Source organism: Dichotomopilus funicola, assembly GCF_033296635.1.
Source record: "Dichotomopilus funicola strain CBS 141.50 unplaced genomic scaffold C8A04scaffold_59, whole genome shotgun sequence".
In the NCBI taxonomy this organism is placed as follows: domain Eukaryota; kingdom Fungi; phylum Ascomycota; class Sordariomycetes; order Sordariales; family Chaetomiaceae; genus Dichotomopilus; species Dichotomopilus funicola.
In genome coordinates, this window is record NW_026944080.1 from 58,249 (window position 1) to 76,476 (window position 18,228).

Genomic DNA, 18,228 nt, shown 5'->3' on the forward strand with positions numbered 1-18,228 from the left:
TTCTGGGGAAGTCGAGATACTTGAGACTGAACTCCTAACATGGGGTGATGGGGAAACTGGCAGGCGTGATTGTACACCCTTTCTCACTCCCGCCCTCGCGTGCCGCAACCCAAGGGCCGGAATCAGATGATACCAGGATCAAAGGCTGCCGTGTTGTGGCGGGCGGCTCTCTAAGGCGTTTCGAGCGTGGTGGAGAGTCACACGACAGAGCGGTTGGGGTTGCGTGACAGCAACGGCAAAGACGAAGATGGTCCATCTTTGTCGAGGGAGGCCACCCTGGGGTTCATCACCTGGTCTGATCATGACCATTCCAGAATATGGGAATCAACTAAATGGAGTGATTCATGCTTTAAAGGACGACGTACCTCCCACACGCTCCGAGTGTTGACACCCATATCCACAGCTTGCGGTTGTTATAGGAACAATGGATTATCTCACCAATTTATCTCTATTTCCACTCGCTACTATGGGCTCTAGCTCTAGCTCTAGCCCTGTCATACGCTTTGGCATCGAGCTCGAACTGCTCCTTGCTAGCACCGCGAATAAACACAATTCCTGGGACTCCCTCGCGCGCGATCTCAGTGAGAAACTGATAGCTGCTGGCGTCCCCAACCACGTCGGCGACGACCACACCTACGCCGAGTGGTCCATCGTTCATGAGATTACGGTCAAGGATCATAATCCATGTGAGGCCCTCTCTTTAATCATGGCCCCTCTTGTTACTTCCCCCCGTCAATAACCTAACATCGAAATCCACCCAGACCATTACGGCGTCGAACTCGTCTCTCCTATCTACACCACTTCGGAAATATCCACTTTCCACAACACCCTCGTAACCATCTTCGATCTCCTTAACTCCTGCCCGAACGACATCTCTCTTATCCCCACCGACCGCGCCTCCTCCCACATCCATCTCTCGCGTGACCCACCACTGTCCGCGGAAGAAGCAGCCCGGCTCGCCAAAGCCACGCTGTACTATGAATTGGCACTCGACTCATTAATCCTTAGGGAGCTGGGCAGCGGTAGGACGACATATTGGGCGCAGTCTAACCGGGCGCCGGGGGCCAATCCGGTGTTGCACGAGCTGGAAACCTGCTGTGCGATGAACAGGATTGATATGGCTATGGGCCGTGGCGACGGTGGCGTTGTTGGTGTTGGCGTGGTTGTGATAGATACTGCAGGGGCTGGTCCTACTTCTGGGGCTCAACCGACTTGCGGGATCTATCCCGGGGGGTCGGAAGATCTAGTGCGTCTGGCTAAAGTGGTTATGGCCGTAAACATGGTTTCGAGGGACTCGCGTATGGCATTGTGCTGTGGCCATTTGGGGGCGCATTTTGTCCGTGGCAAGACGTATAAGTGGGACTTTTCGGGGCTGCTGTCCGTGGCTGCTAAGCAGGCTTTGGCGTCCACCGCGGAGTCGTCGTCGTCGCCTCCTTCGTCGCCGTCGTTGTCGGACTCTCCATCCGAATCCGGGGCTGCGTGGAGGGAGGCATCTGGACCGAAACATGTTCTCCGCGGCGATATCGAACTCGGCATCGACGTAATCAGCCCCGGTATCCCAAACACTGTCGAGTTTCGCCAGCCGCCAGGAAGTAAGTCGGCGGAAGATGCGTTGAAGTGGGTGGTGCTGGCCGTGGCGTTCTTTGCCGGGGCCGTGAAGCCCGAAGTGGAGGGTTCAACAAAGGCTTTGGACATCGTCTTGAAACTTGGGGAGGAGGAGGTAGGGTGGGAGCACTTGGGCGGGTTGAAGCTTTTCGAGGGTAATGAAGCCCTATGATGGTCGGTGTAAGTGTAGTCTTGGTAGTCTAGTACAGAACCGAGGCCGCCTTGTCTCGGTGGGTTAAATTGACGATACTTTCAGCACGCAACGATTCAATCAAACATCGTAGTGTATGTATTCTAAGGACTTGAAGCACATTTCAGTTCACTCATCCAGCGGCGACACCGTCGGATCCCAGGTACACGGCGTGTACTCCCCCGTTTCAAGCCCTGCCACCTCCTCCTCACTCAACTCAAAATCAAACACATCCGCATTCTCCACAATCCTCGCCGGCGTCACACTCTTCGGCAGCGGCACCAGCCCCTTATCCAAACTCCACCGAATCAACACCTGCGCCTCACTCTTCCCATACTTGGCCGCCAGCTTCTTCAGCCCAGGCTCACCCCACCGCTCGCCCTGCACCAGCGGACAATACGCCTGCACAACCACCCCACGTTGCGTACACCAATCAATAATATCCTGCCTCCGACAAAACGGATGAATCTCCCACTGCCCCACACTAACCACGCCCCCCTTCCCCTTCCCACCTCTTTCCTCCTCCAACTCAGCAATATGCCGTTCTAGCTCATCAAGATGATGCACCCCGTAATTACTCACCCCAATACTGCGCACCTTGCCCGCCTCCACAGCCTCAACAAGCGCTTTCCAGGACCCTTTCCGCTGCGCGGATCCGCCAAACGGCGCGTGGATCAGGATCAGGTCGATGTAGTCCAGCCCGGACTTGGCGAGGGACTCGTCGACCTGGGACGCGGTGGCTTGGTAGCCCATTTTTTGAGGCGGGATCTTGGAGGTGAAGAAGATTTGGTCGCGCGGGATGGAGGGGGAGGCTGCGCGGATGGCTTCGCCGCAGGGGGCTTCGTTGCGGTAGGCGGCTGCTGAGTCGACCTGAAGGGTGTGAGTGAGCTGGATTTGCTGCGAAGCGGGGTTTGATCGGGAAGCTTACATGGCGATAGCCTGCTGCAAAGGCTTCTGTGACACAACGAGCGGTTTCCTTGGGAGGTCTATGGGGGATTAGTTGAGTTCCTAGTCATGGGTAATGGCACAAGAGCCAAGTGTGACAAACGTTTGATACACCTAGAATAGGAACTTCTGGTTAGCGCAGGCCGAACAGTCACTGAAAGGAGGTTTGGCATACCCCGAATCCCAACCGTGGCATTAAATAGCCGCTGGGAAGTTTGAAGGTGCTGTTGATATTAAGAGGGGCCATATTGAGAATGTTGAGGTTTGATTTGATTAGGTAGGTTGAATTGAGGGGCCAAGGCAGGTTCAGGTTGTGCTGTTCGGTTGAGAAATCAATGAGTTTACGACTTGGAATGCAAGAGTAGACGGATACGCCTCGTGTATTTGTACTGGCGTTGACTGCTGCTGGAAACAAGCCATTGTTGTCGAGCTATTGTTCGACGCATCATCATCGCTCTAAACGCCGACTAAACTGGGTCCACCCAGCTCTGCCCGATCCCGACCGTCCCGATTTCCCTACATAGTGCACTGTGGCCATGACGCGCATCAGCTGCTACTCTGCACATAGTAAAGCCCAGCGGAGATTTCGTGGCGGCTGGTGAACCATGAATGGCTCGCTCGCTCCCCCGCAGTGTGTTTGTCGGTGGGAGACCGCAGGCAGGGATACTTAATTAATAATTAGGGGCCGGAATGGTTGGAAGAAAGTGGTTCCGGGGCTTTTGTACGACCGTAACTCGGGTAGCACTGAACACAAGTCGGGGGATAACACGCGCAGACCGGAGAGCGACAGAGGGGCTAGACCCGTACTTAAAAGGAGTTGAGCGAAGCGAGCATGGACGGCAAAAAAGCACATGTTGAAATGCGCATAATGCGGAATAAGCCCAAGCTGGGAAGGAGCCCGCGGGCCAAATTTGGGGGCGGCCGCTCAATCACGTGCGTACTAGACAAACTAAGCAAGAGAGAGCATGATCAGCTTTCCTTTTGACCAGGAGCACCCTCTCTGGTCTCACCCTCGGCCACATTTTCTAGACCCTTTTTCAACAACTTGGGGTTTGAGGGGTCCATGATCGATTTCCCCTTGGCTTCACTTGCTACGACTATCTCGCCAAGTATCCTCTGCAATTGGCACCGATAAAGGCGCCAACAACTAATTAGAGTAATTCGCAATGGTCGACATCTCGGGCGCTCGGCCCCACGCCTGGCGCATCGCCATCGCGACGGTCACGTTGCTGACGCTTTTTCTCTTCTTCGACCCCATCGGCTTTGCGTCGTCTTCGATGGATTCAGCAGTGGCCACCTGGGCTCCTGGCGGCACCCCAGGGGCAGTGACACACGTGGTGATGTTTCAATTCAAGAGTGATGCCGACCCTGCTGCGGTCGAGGCTGTATGTTGATTGACCCGTCCTGGACTCCTGGCCGGATGTTGGTGGTTTGTTGGGTGGTGTGGTGGGTTGACTAACTGACCCCTTTGTCCGTAGGCGTGCGCCAAAATGATGTCACTCCGGGAGGATTGTCTCGCGCAGAATTCGAACTATCCATACATCAAGAGTATCGCGGGCGGGAGGGACAATTCGAACGAGAAACTTCAGGTGCGCCCCATCCCCATGGCATCCTTCTTTAGGCCGTCGCCCTCTGGTGGTTCAGTGTTGCTTATTTACCATTTCTAGCACGGTGCAACACATGCGTTTGTGGTTGAATTTGCGAGCCCCGACGACAGGAATTACTACGTCGAACACGACCCGGCGCATCAGGCGTTCAAGGAGGAGATTGCGGAGATTGTGGAGGAGACGATCGTGTTGGATTTCGCGAACGGCAAGTTTTGATATGGAACGGGAACGGGAACGATGAATTGGTGGTTGGACGTGGCCGATTTATGGGATGAAACTGAGCGCGGGGCCAGGTTCACCGGGCATTTGAAGTACAGATTATCATCGATCGATAATCTAAATGGGAGCCAAAAACGACGACAGGGATAATAGAAGTCGTCCCAAGGAAACAAAAGACACACGGCCGAAGACCGATTTAGAAGTTGATGCTACGCTGTTTCAATTTATTGGGTAATAAACCATGGGTTGAACGATTGCGGGGACGCTCGGTTCTAGCGGTGCCGCTCTGGCGAGATGTTTAACTTAAGCTTACTTGGCAACGGCCCGGAAACCACCCGCAGTCTGACTGTCCCCGTCGCCTTCTCTTCGATGTCGTTCTCATGTCCACTGCTCTACGCCCTTTCTGTGACGAGCTCTTCTACCCAGCACATCATCTTCAGGCTGCCTTTCGATATTCTTCGGGTTTCTTGAAATTCCTGATTGTACATACGCTGTCAAGGCTGATCCCGTCCATTCGCAGGCGATTCATGTTCCCCTCTGCCGAGACACAAACAGCCCTTGCCACGTTCGTGATGTGTGATGTGAGACCATGCTAGGTTTGCCGTTGGTGCGAGTGCGCCACAGACACAAGTTAACGGACCTGCTTTGCTGGCCGTGTGTCCCGTAACTATTTATTTATTATCCGTATTCCACAAAAGATCTCCTCACACCGTCACGGAAGCGGTTCGGCATCCAGGCACTCGCCCCTGGCAAGAGGTCCCGATATGGACATGTTCTCGAACGCAGGACTTCCGTTATCCAATTGTGCTGCTGGGGTCGAGATCCTTCACCAACACGACGAACCACCCTAACGGATGCGTGATCCGTCCGTCCCCTGCCTGCCGACACTAGTGTTTGTAGAAAATCCGATTCCATCGCAGAACAGAACTGGGTGTACTCCGTAAAGTTAGCGCGCTTCGAGCGTCTGCCCACCGTCCGCCGCCGGCTGCCCCCCAAATTCCTTCCTCCTGCAAGGACAGTCATCGCAATCGGATCTCATCAACTCATCACACCCGCACCTGCGAGTTTGTATGCGTAAGCCGCAGCGATGTGACACACCGCGACGGGTCGTTCATTGCCCCTCCCTCCATCTCAATAAATGTGATCCAAAGGACGAAATCCACTCCCCTTTCCCGTGCGCCCCGAGCCGATTGGCTGCAGCTTGCAGCTTTTGCTGGGAGGAGCAAACCTGCCGTTCACGTCTGCTAGGCCTGTGATTTTTGCCTGCCAGCCGGCCGGCCGGCCGGTGAATGTGCTGGGTTGGCCAATGGCATGTGAAGATGGGAAGAGTGCTGGGTTCCGGCCGGCCAGGCGCCTGCAACACTGTCAGGGCACGCAGCAAGCAAAAAATTAACTTGTCCTTGAGTTCGCCTTGAAAACAGTGACATTTCGCCACCACCCCCGCGATGCCCCCCAATGCACTTGTAGAACCGGATTTCCAATGCCGCTGTTATCCGAAAGGCGGCAAACTGAAGATCTCACGATCCAACGCCCACGCCGAGCCTAGCAAGCCTAGATAGCGTTGACAAGGTTTTGACAAGTTTTTTGACAAGAAGGGCGCTGAAGCGGGGCAGAATGTATCCACCAAATGTAGTTTTTTTCCAGGCGGCTGCAGGTGGGGTGAGTGGAGTTTTCGGGTGTGGTTCCGCCGGCTCGGATTTTTTTTATGGGAGTGTATACGGTGTGAATGACAGTGTGTCTGACTGACTGGGAGCTTGAGCTTTCAGAAGGAGCGACCGCTGGAATTTGGATGTGACACGTGATGCCGCACCAAACACCCCCTGAAATGGCGCTGAAAATATCCCCGGACTCAGCAGCCGTTTGACTGCAAACACAGTGCCAACGTCCGGCCCGGTGATGAACAATGTGCAGAGGACAACCCCCCTGGTCATGTCAACAGATTGTAACCATAATCCGCCCCCCGGAAGCGAATGCACGGCACTGATCCTCCCATGGAGGCAAGCGAGCAGCAATCCATCACACCGGAGATCCTGCAGGGCGCTGCTGGTGGGTGGAGTGGAGTGCTGGGAGCTCGCTCCCCGCGGGACGGTGAAGAAATATTGGGTATATCCCCTCTTGGGTTGCCAGCTGTTGTTTTTCTTCAGTTTGGGTTTCTGAAAGTCGGGGTTTTCGTGTTGTTTTTTTGCTTCGTTTTTACTTTTAACTTCCCCCCTGGCACCTTGTAAGCTGTGTATTGACCTCGAGGTCTCACAACCTGGGGATACTTCCGGGAGAGTGTGGAAACGGCACTTGACTGTTGAGTTCAATCTTAGGAGGATATTCAGCCATATACACCACATCATGACCGTACCAACAGACGAGACGCAGCCCCTGCTGCGGAGCGTCACCAATGAAGGACATCAAGTCTACACCGAGCCGGTAGTCGAAGTCATCCCCGACCCAGAACTCAGCGGAGCAGCTGCCACAGCCACCGGCGGTCTTCTCACCACGGGCCAAACAACCATTGTCGATTTCGACCCCGCCGGCGACCCAGAGAACCCAATTGACTGGCCGGCGCCGTTCAAATGGGCCGTCGTGGGCATGCTAGCTCTCATGGCGTTCACCGTGTACGTTATCTACCATTCAGACCTTGAACTGGTTCACTGACAACCCCCAGCACGATGACCTGCATCTGCGTCGTCCCCCTAGCCAGCACCATCGTCTCCGACCTCTCCCCCCCGGACACCGCCCCCTCCAAATCCGCCTCCGTCCTCCTCGTAACCATCTGGGAACTAGGCGAAGCCGCCGGCCCCCTCCTCATCGCGCCCCTCTCCGAAATGCTCGGCCGCTACCCGGTCCTCAACGCCGCCAACCTCGTCTTCATCCTCGCCGGTATCCTCGCAGCCACCAGCTCAACCGTCCCGCAGTTCGTCACGGCGCGGATGTTGAATGGGTTAGCGGTGGCTGTGAATGTGCTCAACCCGGCGGTGGTGGGGGATATGTTTGCGCGGGAGGAGCGGGGCGCAGCGTTGAGTTTGTTGTTTTTGGCGCCGTTAGTGGGGGGTGCTTTTGGGCCGATGATTGGGAGTGCGGTGGCGGAACGGTGTGGGTGGAGGACGGTGGTGTGGATGGCCGTGGGGTTGGCGTCGGTTTGTGAGGGGTTGTTTTTGGTTGGGTTTCGGGAGACGTATAAGGTTGCTATTTTGAGGAAGAGGGTCAGGAAGTTGATGGCGGGTGAAGCGCGTGAGGATGGCAAGGGGAGGGTATACAAGACGGCGTTTGATGAGGCCGAGGAGAGTCAGTTGGGTGCATCGGCAGCGGCGCTTGGAGGAGGTGGTGTGTCGGAGTGGAGGAAGTTGAGGGATGCCGTGATGCGGCCGGTGATTGTGTTGTGGGGGAGTGGCGTGTTGATGGCGATGAGCTTGTTCAGCTCGGTGGTATTTACCTTTTTCTACATCTACAGCACGACCATCTCGGACATTCTCATCGATCTGTACCAGCTTTCTCCGGTCGCAGCGGGGTCATGCTTTACCGTTTTCTGTAAGTCTTTTTTTTTTCGCTTTCTTTCTTCTTTCTTTACCACTCGATTCCCATCCCTGATTAGGTAACTAACCTGATCCTTAATTTCTAGCCGTCGGCTCAACAATCTCAGTCGTCATCTGCAACCGCACGCTCGACCGCATCTACATGCGCATGCGCTTCCTCCACAAAGGCATCGGCAAACCCGAGTTCCGCCTCCCCCTCTCCATCATCGGCGCCCTCTGCCTGCCCCTCACCGTCGCGTCCTACGGCTGGGCCGCCCAACTCCGCCTCCCCCTCTTGGTGTTACTCTTCTCCGTCTGCGCCATGGGCACCTCCCTGATGCTGGCCATGATCCCCGTTATGGCGTATGTGGTGGACGCGTTTGGGTTGTTTTCAGCTTCGGCTATGACGGGGATCATTGTGACGCGGTGTTTGATGAGTACCTTTTTGCCGTTGGCTACGGCGCCGTTGGTGGAGAGGTTGGGGTTTGGGTGGGGGTTTATGGTGTTGGCTGGGTTGAGTTTGGTGTTGGCGCCCATTCCGATGTTGATGTTTCGGTATGGGGAGGTTTGGAGGAGGAAATCCAAGTATAGCCGGGAGGCGTGAGGGTAATGAGGATGAGGGAGGATTGATGTTGATGACTGGTGTTAATGACTGGCGACGGCGTAACGGGGCGTTTTATGGGAGTGTATAAACAAAAGGGCGTTTTAAAAGTGTAGATATTTTGACAGTAATTTTGGAGATTCACGGTATCTCGGGCCATGATTAGTGGGTGTATGTTGAGTTCATCGTGCCTATTTCCTCACCGGATAAACAGGGGCCAGTATTGAACGTTCATGCTGGGCGATGCCTGTAACTGACTTTGTATATTATTTCACATCCAATTCCTAGCCCTATGGCTTTCAATACGGTTGAGTTGCGAGATGGGAATCCACCCTTTCCATCCATTTAACCTTGACATGTCCTTCGCATCACCTGTTATTCCCTCGTAAGATTACCCTCCCCCCTCAACCCCCTCAACATCTCATGCAACTCCCTCGGCGTCTCATGTCCCAACCTCTCAAAATACCCTTCCCCCACCATTCCTCTCACTTTCCCCTTCTCACTTCCCCTCACATACCTCTCTGCTCGACTCAACAACCCCCTCGCTAACCAGCAATACTCACCGCCGTGCCGTACAAACCCGCTTGCGCGGACCTCGTCGGCGGTGAGAGGGCCTAGGGTGGTTTCCCAGAGGACTTGCCAGCGGAGGGTGGCTCGGCGGAGGAGAGGGATGATGGATGGGAGTGGGAGGAGGAGAGAGTGGTGGGCTGTTGCTATTTGGGTGTGGAGGGCTGGGGTGCATCTTAGTAATCATCTGGGGGAGTGGAAAAAAGGAGTCGGTTGAGGTACGTACTCGAGATCAAAATATGCAAATCCAACAACGACAACCCCTTCAACGGGAACCCCCCCACGCCCTTCCAATTCTCCCCCAGCAGCGCATCCATGCATGTTCGCAGCGAAGCGGTACGTTTCCAGCACCCGGGCTGCTGTGTGCGTATGTGGATGACAGCACGGTGGAACTCGTCTGCCAACTTAGCGTCCCAGAGCGCGGGTAACGAGGGCATGTCGCCGGTCATTTCGTAGATGGCCGAACAGCCGGGGACGTGGAACACGCCGGCTTGTTGCCAATCGCCGAGGAAGGTCCATGTTGCGAGGCTGGACTTGTCAGCTAACTCTCTCTGAAAAGGAAAAGCCGGAAGTACTCGGAGAACAGTAGCAGTTGGTTATGTAAATACGAGGAGAAAGACTCACCGCACCCGCGTCTCCTCCCACACCCACCGCTCCCAATCCAGTTCCCGATGCTCATTTACATCCTGCGTGTGCCGTGCCCCCATCAGCCCAAGCTTACGCACCGCCTCCACCAGCATCGGCCGACGCATCGTCCAGTGCTTGCTGCGGAATGCCGGGTTGTTCATCAAGAACTGCGCACCGGTGATCAAGATAGCCGCTTGTAAGGTTTCGTAGGTTTCCTTTTCCAGCGCGCGCTGTGCTTTGCTGTCGTCATCTTCTTTCCCAGTTCTTTTTCCTTCCAGATTCCTCCCCCCTTTACCCATTCCAGGTATCGAACTCCCCATTGATACAGAAGACCACCTGAAATCCTCAACCAACCCCCCCAACCGTTCAAAAACCCACTCCTCCACCGCTTTATACCACGCCCTGCCCGCAATAACACAGTCCCGTGGCGGGGCATACAACGCACCAGCCAACGCCACAGCCAACACCAACACCGGCGTGGACCCGCCTTCTTCGGCATCTAAGCTGCCGCGGTGGATGAGCGGCATGTGTGGGTGGGTGTGCTGGAAGTAGCTGCGGATGAAGAGGATGCGGTTGGGGGTGGTGAAGATTTGGGAGGGTGAGGGGAGGCGTGGGTGGTTGTATGTGGATTGGATGGAGGTGAGGAGGGGTTTGAGAGGGGGGTCGATTTCCTCTTCCGGTGTATTTGGTAGTTGTCCAAGGGTATCTTCGCTTGGGATGACTGATGGCTCGGGAAATAGGTCGTGGTCTAAAAGCCAGGGGAGGAACATAGTATCAGCGGCAGTAAATGGCTGGGAGTACTGATCGGTAGGATTCAGGAGTTCGGGTTGAAGTTCTGTGCTTGGGTCGTCATTGTCGTCATCCGGCTGGGGCTCGGTGAAGAAGACGTCGAGGAGTGATTCCGCTTTGGGGTTGGTCAGACTGAGAAGAAAGGAGATCGGGGTTTTGGCTGCAGCTTCCTTTGTGAGCGGCGATGACGGTGATGACGGTGATGACAATGCCGGGGCCTGAGACCCGATAACGCTAGCCGTATCAGGGGACAGTGATGGCGTCTTGTCGTGTAGCTCGTGCTGCAGCCGGGTATAAGTACACGCTGCCCCTCGGGAACTACACCTTCCACACGGTGCATTGCCACCACAGGCCAGTTTGCTGCGGAAACAGGCATCGCAGGCCTTGGCCTGCTTCCCGCGGCGCGCCGGGGGAGGTTCGTCATGGTTGTTGTTCTGTGGGCAGCTCGCGTAGTGTTTGCGCCAGACGTCCCTGCGGGTGTTAGGGGGGATCCGTGGGAAGTAAAAGAAGAACATGGAGTGAGGCGGTAGAAGTCGAGGAGAGAAAAAATAAAGCTTACCGCCTCCCAAATTTCTTCCCACAATACTGGCAGGCAAATTCTTCACGCCGGACATCTGCACCATCCTTTTTTTTAGAGGGTTCAGGGGTAATTTGCTGGAGGTCACTAACGTGTCACTTCATGCCGGCGCAAATGGGTACTGTGCCGGTACTGCTTGCCGCAGGTAGCACACATAAAACCAGGGACGTCAGGTATTGGCATCGTTGTGCACCCGTCTTCCGGGGGAGAGACTGAGAGAGTGAGAGTTTGGGGGAGGTGGGTTGAAACCGAAAAGTGGGTGAAAGCCGAGGGCAGAGGTGGGTTTTATTGGCTGGATGTGGTCCGTGTGCCGGGTTGCGTCGGCCGGCTCGGGGTGTAAGTCAAGAACGATGTGGTATTCGCACGGTATTGTATGGCGTATGTTAGCAGGAGAGTACGGTGCGGTCTCGGTATTGGCACATGGCCGAGTTGGTTTCGGGGCCGTCACTCCCTCTAGGTTTGAGGGACAGTGTTGGGTGATACTTTACTTCTCTTTTTTTGTCCTCCGTTGATGCAATCGCCGTATTCAACCACAGCAAGTCATCGGATACAGCCATGCGTCCCTCTATCATCACCCTCCGCAGAGTACCACGAGGATTGAACCGTCGTATAGCGGGCGTAACGACTGCTATCTTTCTCAGGAGTTACAGCACCGAACAGCCAGCCTTGGTCGCTCACAAACTACCCCCTCGTCAACTCCCTCCTTCCCGCCCTCCTCGTTCACGAACCGAAGTAGCCCTCGCCAGCGACAGCAAACCCACATCTCTCGTCGAATATGCCCTGTAAGACCAACCGACTTTATTTCTTGTTCATAGCAATAAACACCCTGCTGACATTTCCAAGAACCACCGCCGACGCCCTAGCCAACTGGGCCCGCCAAGGCTCCCTCTGGCCTCTCTCCTTCGGCCTCGCCTGCTGCGCCATCGAAATGATGCACCTCTCCATGCCACGCTACGACAACGACCGCCACGGCATCATCTTCCGCGCCTCGCCGCGTCAAGCCGACGTCATGATCGTCGCGGGGACAGTAACCAACAAGATGGGCCCCGCGCTACGGGTGTGTTATGATCAGATGCCGGAGCCGAGGTGGGTGATTAGTATGGGGAGTTGTGCGAATGGGGGCGGGTATTATCATTATAGTTATTCGGTGGTCAGGGGGGTCGATCGGTTGGTGCCTGTGGATGTGTTTGTGCCCGGGTGTCCGCCGACTGCGGAGGCGTTGCAGTATGCGATTTTTCAGTTGCAGAGGAAGATTAGGAGGTCGAAGGTCACGAGGATGTGGTATCGGAAGTAGGTGTAAGTGAGTTGGATGGGAACCCTAACCCTATTATCTAAGTCCTGCATACATTTAAGTACATTTCACACAGTATGTCCCACAGTCTTACAGCAATTAAATCGTGGGGTGACAAGGTGTTAGAAACAACGCCGTTTCAACACACAATCCCCGCAATTCACGAACTGGCTCACTTTAAAAATGGACAACTCTATGGCTCGTCTCAGAGCATACCAGATATCCCAATTCTTCTCTCCCGACGACCGTCCGACACAGCAAGAATGCGACGAATTTGCGGAACATGCCACGGGACAAAAGAGTACACCGACGCTGGTCCAAGGAGGAAGCAGCTACACGGTTGTTACTGGGAACTTTGTTATTCAATTTCGAGCACCCAATGCCGGTTTAGACCTAGAGTTTCTGAGACACGTCGAACAGGCTTATCAAGGCTTTATGCCGAGTCACAGTGACTTGGGGAGGTTCAAGGGGTTGTGGGTGTACAAGATGCGAAATGTGGGCGGAGTTTCGTTTTATCTTGCCCGGGACAGTTTATACGCGAATGGCTGTTTACTCCTACTACAGACAATCTCGGATTTCGCTCGGTTAGTGATTACACATCAAGAGAGTGAGGGAACCCCCCGTCAAAAAACTAACTCTCACCAACACAGCTTCTTCGCCTCACCATGGCACAACACCCCAAAAACAACCCCCCTCCCAGACCGCCATCTCCTCCTCACCAAATACACCACCCAACTCTCCCACCTCTCCTCAGGCTTCCCGGCACGCTTCCACCCCATCCTAAACCGCCTCATCCCCCGTCTCCCAGACATCCTGTCCGAAGACTGGCCCCTAGTCTCCAACCACATCGACCTTCTCGAGAACAACATCCACGCCGACCCAGCCACAGGAAAATTAACTGGTATCTGCGACTGGGCCGACGCGGAAATCAGACCCTTTGGGATGTCCCTCGGCGGGGTGGAGAATATACTCGGGATTCCGAAATGGGTTAAAGAAACCGGACGGACGGATCATGTGTATCATGCTAATCATCGGGAGCTGAGGGGGTTGTTTTATCAGGAGTTGTATGAGGCGATGGGGGATGTGTTGGATAGGGATAGGGAGAGGGTTGAGACGGCGAGGTTGGTTGGGCTTTTTCTTGGGAATGCATGGCGGTATGATGGGGATGGGAAGCAGTTGCCAGCGGGAGAGGAGGAGCATGGGTTGCAGTATGTTGATGCTGTTTTGAGGGGGACTTGTGATGGGTACTGTATGTGAAAGTTGAATGGCGGTGGAGGCTTAACGTCTCGATGAGGATCGGGGTGAGTTGGGGTTTATTGTCACGCTGACGGCTGAGGGAGCTGGAGGTTATGCTCACACGGATTTAGCAGAGTTTCGAGGCAAGTTTCGGGCTGATGAGTTTGCAAACAAACCTTCAGAGTCTAATAGCGTTGTCTGAGTATTTGGTAAGCCTAAACGTATTTATTCATCTAACATGACTAAAAAAGCTTTTTTGATATCCCGTACGCTATCTCAGCCGTGTCTAGAGCCCGAGTCCGGCCGATAGAAGTCTGGTAAATATGTCCCAAAGCGGCAAGTCTATCGCCCCACCTGCCTGCCAGCTCTCAAGGCATATCTTTGATTCCGAACATGTGAATTTCAAGTGGCGATTTTCACCACGCATAAACTTGTACAACTTTGTTGGGACGACCGGCGACTGCTGATTGGCTGCCGGTTTGATGACGTTCGCGATGACGTTTAGGACGAACGCGACTCAGGACGAGAGGCCAATTCCAAAAGTTGCGACCGTTGCCGGGATTCCATTTTTGTTTGTTCAACGCGCATCGCTGTACGTCAATCTCAACACCACAGGAATATCGTCACTTAATCTACGACCCAGTCTCACTTTACGCGTCGGGTACCATGGCTTCGGAAAAACGAGTTCTTCTTTTGGTGTTTATCCACGGGTTCAAGGTATGCATCAATCTACTTGCCATAAAATTCACTGTTAGTAACTGACAAGCCAGGGCACCGACTTTACCTTTGGCGACTTCCCGGCCCACCTCAAAGACACCGTCGCCAACAACCTGCCCAACCATGAAGTTACGTCGGTAGTTTATCCGCAATATGAGACGCGTGGCGAACTCGCGCAGAGCACCACTGCTTTTCTGGAATGGTTTGTTAATTATTCTCCACCCTTACCATCCTAGCGACGATGGATGGCTGACACACAGCAGGCTGAAAGAGCGAGTGATGGACCTGCGCAAGGCCCATCTGGACAACCCATGGCCACCTAACGATCACAAGGTGGGCGTCGTGTTGGTCGCCCATTCCATGGGGTGAGTTTCCCCCGACTCCCTTGGTCACCACACCCCCACAGAACTTTCGTCTAACAAAAACCAGCGGCTTCGTCGCAACAGACACCCTCTTCCGCGTCCTCGACGAACACCATCAAAACCACCCCCCTTCTCCTTCTCCCTCTACCGCTCCCCATACATCAACAGGAAACCCGCCAACAAGCGATCCGTCAACAGTAACAAACCCCCCCATATTCCCCTTAATCCAAGGCATCCTCGCCTTCGACACCCCCCTCAACGGTCTCGCCCGCTCCATGTTCGTCTACGGCGCCTTCTCCCACTACCAAAAAGTCAGCAACGTCTTCAACCTCATGACCGCCCTCTCCGCCGCCACGCCCGCCGCACTATCCCGTCTCGCTTCCCGCCGTGCCATCGGCTCAGCTACGGGGCGCATTGCGAAGGCATCACAGCGCAGCTCCCCGGCATGGAAGGCCTGGCAGTTGGTGGCGATGCGCACGGGTACCGTGGGTGTGATTGCCGCGGGCGGCGTGGCGGCGTTTATGCATAGGAAGAAGATCGTGGAAGGGGTGAGGAGTGTGAGGAATTTGACGCGCGAGGATGTGGTGGCTGGGTATCAGCAGAGTGTGGATGCGTTGGGTCAGGGGCTAGCTTATGTGAATCGGGGGAATGTGGGAGAGAGTTTTGCGTGGTTGGCGGATCATTTTACGTTTGTGGGGGCGTTGTTGAAGCAGAATGAGCTGAATCGACGGCTGGAGAGGTTGGCGGCGTTGCAAGGGGGGGTCGGGGTTTGTGATGTGTATGCGTCGCTGGGGGAGAATGGGTATTGGAGTGGGGGGTATTTTGTGCCTGAGCGGACGTTTTGCGCAGTACCTTCGGGAAATAAGGAGGAGAAGAAGAAGGCATGTAGGGAAAAGGGTGGTGATGCGCAAGAGAAGGAGAACGATGAAGAGGAAGAGCAAGACCAAGACAAAGACAAAGACGAAGCGGAACTGGCCGCCGAGGCAAAACTGTTCACCCGCCACGTCATGTCGGACGCCAAAGACGAGATCCAAGCCCACACCGGCCTCTTCAAGCGCCCCCAAAACAAAAACTACGAGCGCATGACCAACGACGCCGCGCAGCGTGTGGTCGAATGGTTCAACAACACCTCGCCTATCTACGACGACCCCCGGTTCCAGACGCCCGCGCCTGCTGAACCAGCTGAGACGGAGGAGCTGGCGAAGGCGGTTGATAGCGAGCAGGGGATTGAGAAGGCCGAGGAGAGTTTGGCAAAGACAAAGAGTAATGAGGAGGGCTCGGCGGATGTTGACATGCCCGACGTGAACACACCCCAGGGTTCTGCTCAAACCCAAGCCGGGGAAGACAACAACAACAACAACAGCCACCAGAACGACGACAATAACATCCCCGACGAATCCCCCATCGACATAGCCGCCGCCGCATCTCTCGTCCCGCTCCCGGACAACATCGACAAGGACTTAGCCGATGATAGCACCAACACCAGTACATCCAATGACAACTCCCAACGCACGGCTTACCTCCGATATCTCTTTGGTGCAGCCCAGCAGACAAGCACAAGCCTCAGGTCATATCTCCCCAGTGGGAAGATACCGAGTATTCCGAACGTGCCGGTACCGAGTATGCCGAGCATGCCGAGCATGCCTAGTGTTTCCATGCCGAAGAGTATTAATCCGTGGGGTGGGAAGAAGAAGGAGGTATCTACGGAGGAGACGGGGGGTACGGAGGAAGTGGGCGGAGGAGGGCCGAGTGAGGATGCGGTGCAGGGTGAGAAGTAGATGTACAAGGGTGATTGATATGTTGTAGGGGTATGCGAGGAGTACAATCGGGATAGACGCGGTATACTGGCTTGCTTTGTCATTTAACTTGATTAATAAGTCTTTCTATTTGACGTGAGCTGCGTCGTCGTTAGCTTCTTTAGGGGGGACAACAAGTCAGCAACAGTAAATAAATGCGGAAGAAATATGACTTTACACGATGCTAGAGCACTTTGGAAAGCTGTTATAATTAGCAGCGTATAATAGACCTCCGATCTGCAACGTGCCGCTATAGACTTGTCTTTGGTGAGCAAAACCTCTAGACAAGTGAGAAACGTCCAACGATGCCGGCTCGACTCCCAAATAAGACACCGAGCAAGCTGCTGTACGTAAGCCGCCTGCTCGAAGCGACGCCTTCGCAAAAGCTCAACACCCAGTGGATTTCTCCACGCGCACTCTTCACATACCACCGATGTTCTAAACTTATCTCCCTTGACATTGAATCACAGCGCCGTCCGAGTACTCTCATCCACGGTCCTTCCCAGAGAAGAAAACGACCGACACGACACGTCTTGTGCTACGAGCAGAAAGAGCATGCAAAGAACGGCGACCTCCGCCCTCTTTATCCCCTCCCCTCGGTATCCCATTCTGTCAAGTTCCTTTCTTGGCACGATGCGCCGATGCATGCATGCAGAGGTGTCCCGCCCACGATCCCACATGCGCATCATGCATGCTAGCAATGGCTGCATATCCTCAAGGTCCCTTTCCCGGTTTCCTCTCCATTTTCCTATTCCTCCGATCCTGTGAAGCAGTGTATTCCGCCTTTTTTGACAGCTGCACTCGCCGGCCACGGCAAAAACAAGCGAAGACCGCACAGGAAGGAGACCGTTTGATTGGTTTATCGCCAAGGGATTTGCTCTTGGCAAAAGCGCCGGCAGTTGCCGCTCCAGTGAGTTTAGCGGGTTGGCCCGAATAGGAAGGTTTTTCTAGAGGTGTTGCAGTGAGCGGAGATCCATCTGCTGTGAGTTGGTGGACTGTCGTGGCGTTGTTGGTTGTGGGGGTTGATTTGAGGGGGGTTATGGGGGGTTTCAGAAAAGCCGAGCCCCTGGAGTCAGGTACTGGACCTCTAGACCCCTGCGCTCGGGAGTTGGGAGCACTGTATGTCACGGATTCGAGCTGCGTGGTGATTTCTTGAGCCTTGACTGGATTCTAACCTCGAAGCCCCATCGCGGCCCGTCCTCCGTGTCATCCGTTCTAGCTTTCCCGAACCCTGCAGTGGTGCTTGGGCGCGTCAACTTTTGAGGCGTTCAGCTCGGCGCAACAAACAGAGGGTTGCACTTGCACATTGCTGAGCAACGCCCGCAGATTGGACAGCGAGGCAGCGTGTATCAAGAGATCGGCACTCGAGCGAGACGCCAGCCTCGGCCGCCTTCCCGATTGGGCATTGGGATCGTGGGGACTTTGTTTTGAGATGGGGTTCGCTGCGCCGTCGGAGGGGTTCGGCAGGCACGGGAAGGGTCCTCTACACAGTCGACAGCTGTTTATGATAAGTTCGAGAAGGCGGGTATGTTAGAGTGGAGGGTATTTAAGAACGGGTTCGTCGGCCTGAGAAGCGAAGACAAGGAACTCCCCGTG

General features: G+C 54.8%; 8 protein-coding genes across 8 annotated transcripts; 6 read left to right on the top strand and 2 right to left on the bottom strand.

Moving 5' to 3' along the window:
* Window positions 1–466: 466 nt before the first annotated feature.
* Window positions 467–1,777, top strand: C8A04DRAFT_14110 (uncharacterized protein; the record flags this gene model as incomplete). Its single annotated transcript, XM_062777965.1, has 3 exons — window positions 467–686; window positions 762–1,419; window positions 1,549–1,777. The coding sequence occupies 3 exons, from the start codon at window positions 467–469 to the stop codon at window positions 1,775–1,777; spliced, it is 1,107 nt and encodes a 368-aa protein (XP_062634757.1).
* Window positions 1,778–1,924: 147 nt separating this feature from the next.
* Window positions 1,925–2,987, bottom strand: C8A04DRAFT_31017 (NADP-dependent oxidoreductase domain-containing protein; the record flags this gene model as incomplete). The annotated part of the gene is made up of 4 exons (XM_062781606.1): window positions 1,925–2,665; window positions 2,724–2,781; window positions 2,844–2,854; window positions 2,916–2,987. The coding sequence occupies 4 exons, from the start codon at window positions 2,985–2,987 to the stop codon at window positions 1,925–1,927; spliced, it is 882 nt and encodes a 293-aa protein (XP_062634758.1).
* A 919-nt stretch (window positions 2,988–3,906) lies between these two features.
* On the top strand, window positions 3,907–4,563 carry C8A04DRAFT_14111 (uncharacterized protein; the record flags this gene model as incomplete). The annotated part of the gene is made up of 3 exons (XM_062777966.1): window positions 3,907–4,125; window positions 4,219–4,383; window positions 4,408–4,563. The coding sequence occupies 3 exons, from the start codon at window positions 3,907–3,909 to the stop codon at window positions 4,561–4,563; spliced, it is 540 nt and encodes a 179-aa protein (XP_062634759.1).
* Window positions 4,564–6,906: 2,343 nt separating this feature from the next.
* Window positions 6,907–8,673, top strand: C8A04DRAFT_31019 (major facilitator superfamily domain-containing protein; the record flags this gene model as incomplete). Its single annotated transcript, XM_062781607.1, has 3 exons — window positions 6,907–7,172; window positions 7,223–8,085; window positions 8,177–8,673. 3 exons carry the CDS (start codon window positions 6,907–6,909, stop codon window positions 8,671–8,673), a joined length of 1,626 nt encoding a protein of 541 aa, XP_062634760.1.
* Window positions 8,674–9,045: 372 nt separating this feature from the next.
* C8A04DRAFT_31020 (zinc finger protein zas1) lies at window positions 9,046–11,168 on the bottom strand (the record flags this gene model as incomplete). Its single annotated transcript, XM_062781608.1, has 3 exons — window positions 9,046–9,401; window positions 9,464–9,765; window positions 9,862–11,168. The coding sequence occupies 3 exons, from the start codon at window positions 11,166–11,168 to the stop codon at window positions 9,046–9,048; spliced, it is 1,965 nt and encodes a 654-aa protein (XP_062634761.1).
* Window positions 11,169–11,785: 617 nt separating this feature from the next.
* C8A04DRAFT_14123 (uncharacterized protein) lies at window positions 11,786–12,524 on the top strand (the record flags this gene model as incomplete). The annotated part of the gene is made up of 2 exons (XM_062777971.1): window positions 11,786–12,012; window positions 12,074–12,524. 2 exons carry the CDS (start codon window positions 11,786–11,788, stop codon window positions 12,522–12,524), a joined length of 678 nt encoding a protein of 225 aa, XP_062634762.1.
* A 180-nt stretch (window positions 12,525–12,704) lies between these two features.
* On the top strand, window positions 12,705–13,778 carry C8A04DRAFT_14139 (uncharacterized protein; the record flags this gene model as incomplete). The annotated part of the gene is made up of 2 exons (XM_062777979.1): window positions 12,705–13,105; window positions 13,172–13,778. The coding sequence occupies 2 exons, from the start codon at window positions 12,705–12,707 to the stop codon at window positions 13,776–13,778; spliced, it is 1,008 nt and encodes a 335-aa protein (XP_062634763.1).
* A 645-nt stretch (window positions 13,779–14,423) lies between these two features.
* C8A04DRAFT_39124 (uncharacterized protein) lies at window positions 14,424–16,614 on the top strand (the record flags this gene model as incomplete). Its single annotated transcript, XM_062784471.1, has 6 exons — window positions 14,424–14,474; window positions 14,528–14,676; window positions 14,738–14,839; window positions 14,904–15,721; window positions 15,803–16,137; window positions 16,207–16,614. The coding sequence occupies 6 exons, from the start codon at window positions 14,424–14,426 to the stop codon at window positions 16,612–16,614; spliced, it is 1,863 nt and encodes a 620-aa protein (XP_062634764.1).
* Window positions 16,615–18,228: the final 1,614 nt, after the last annotated feature.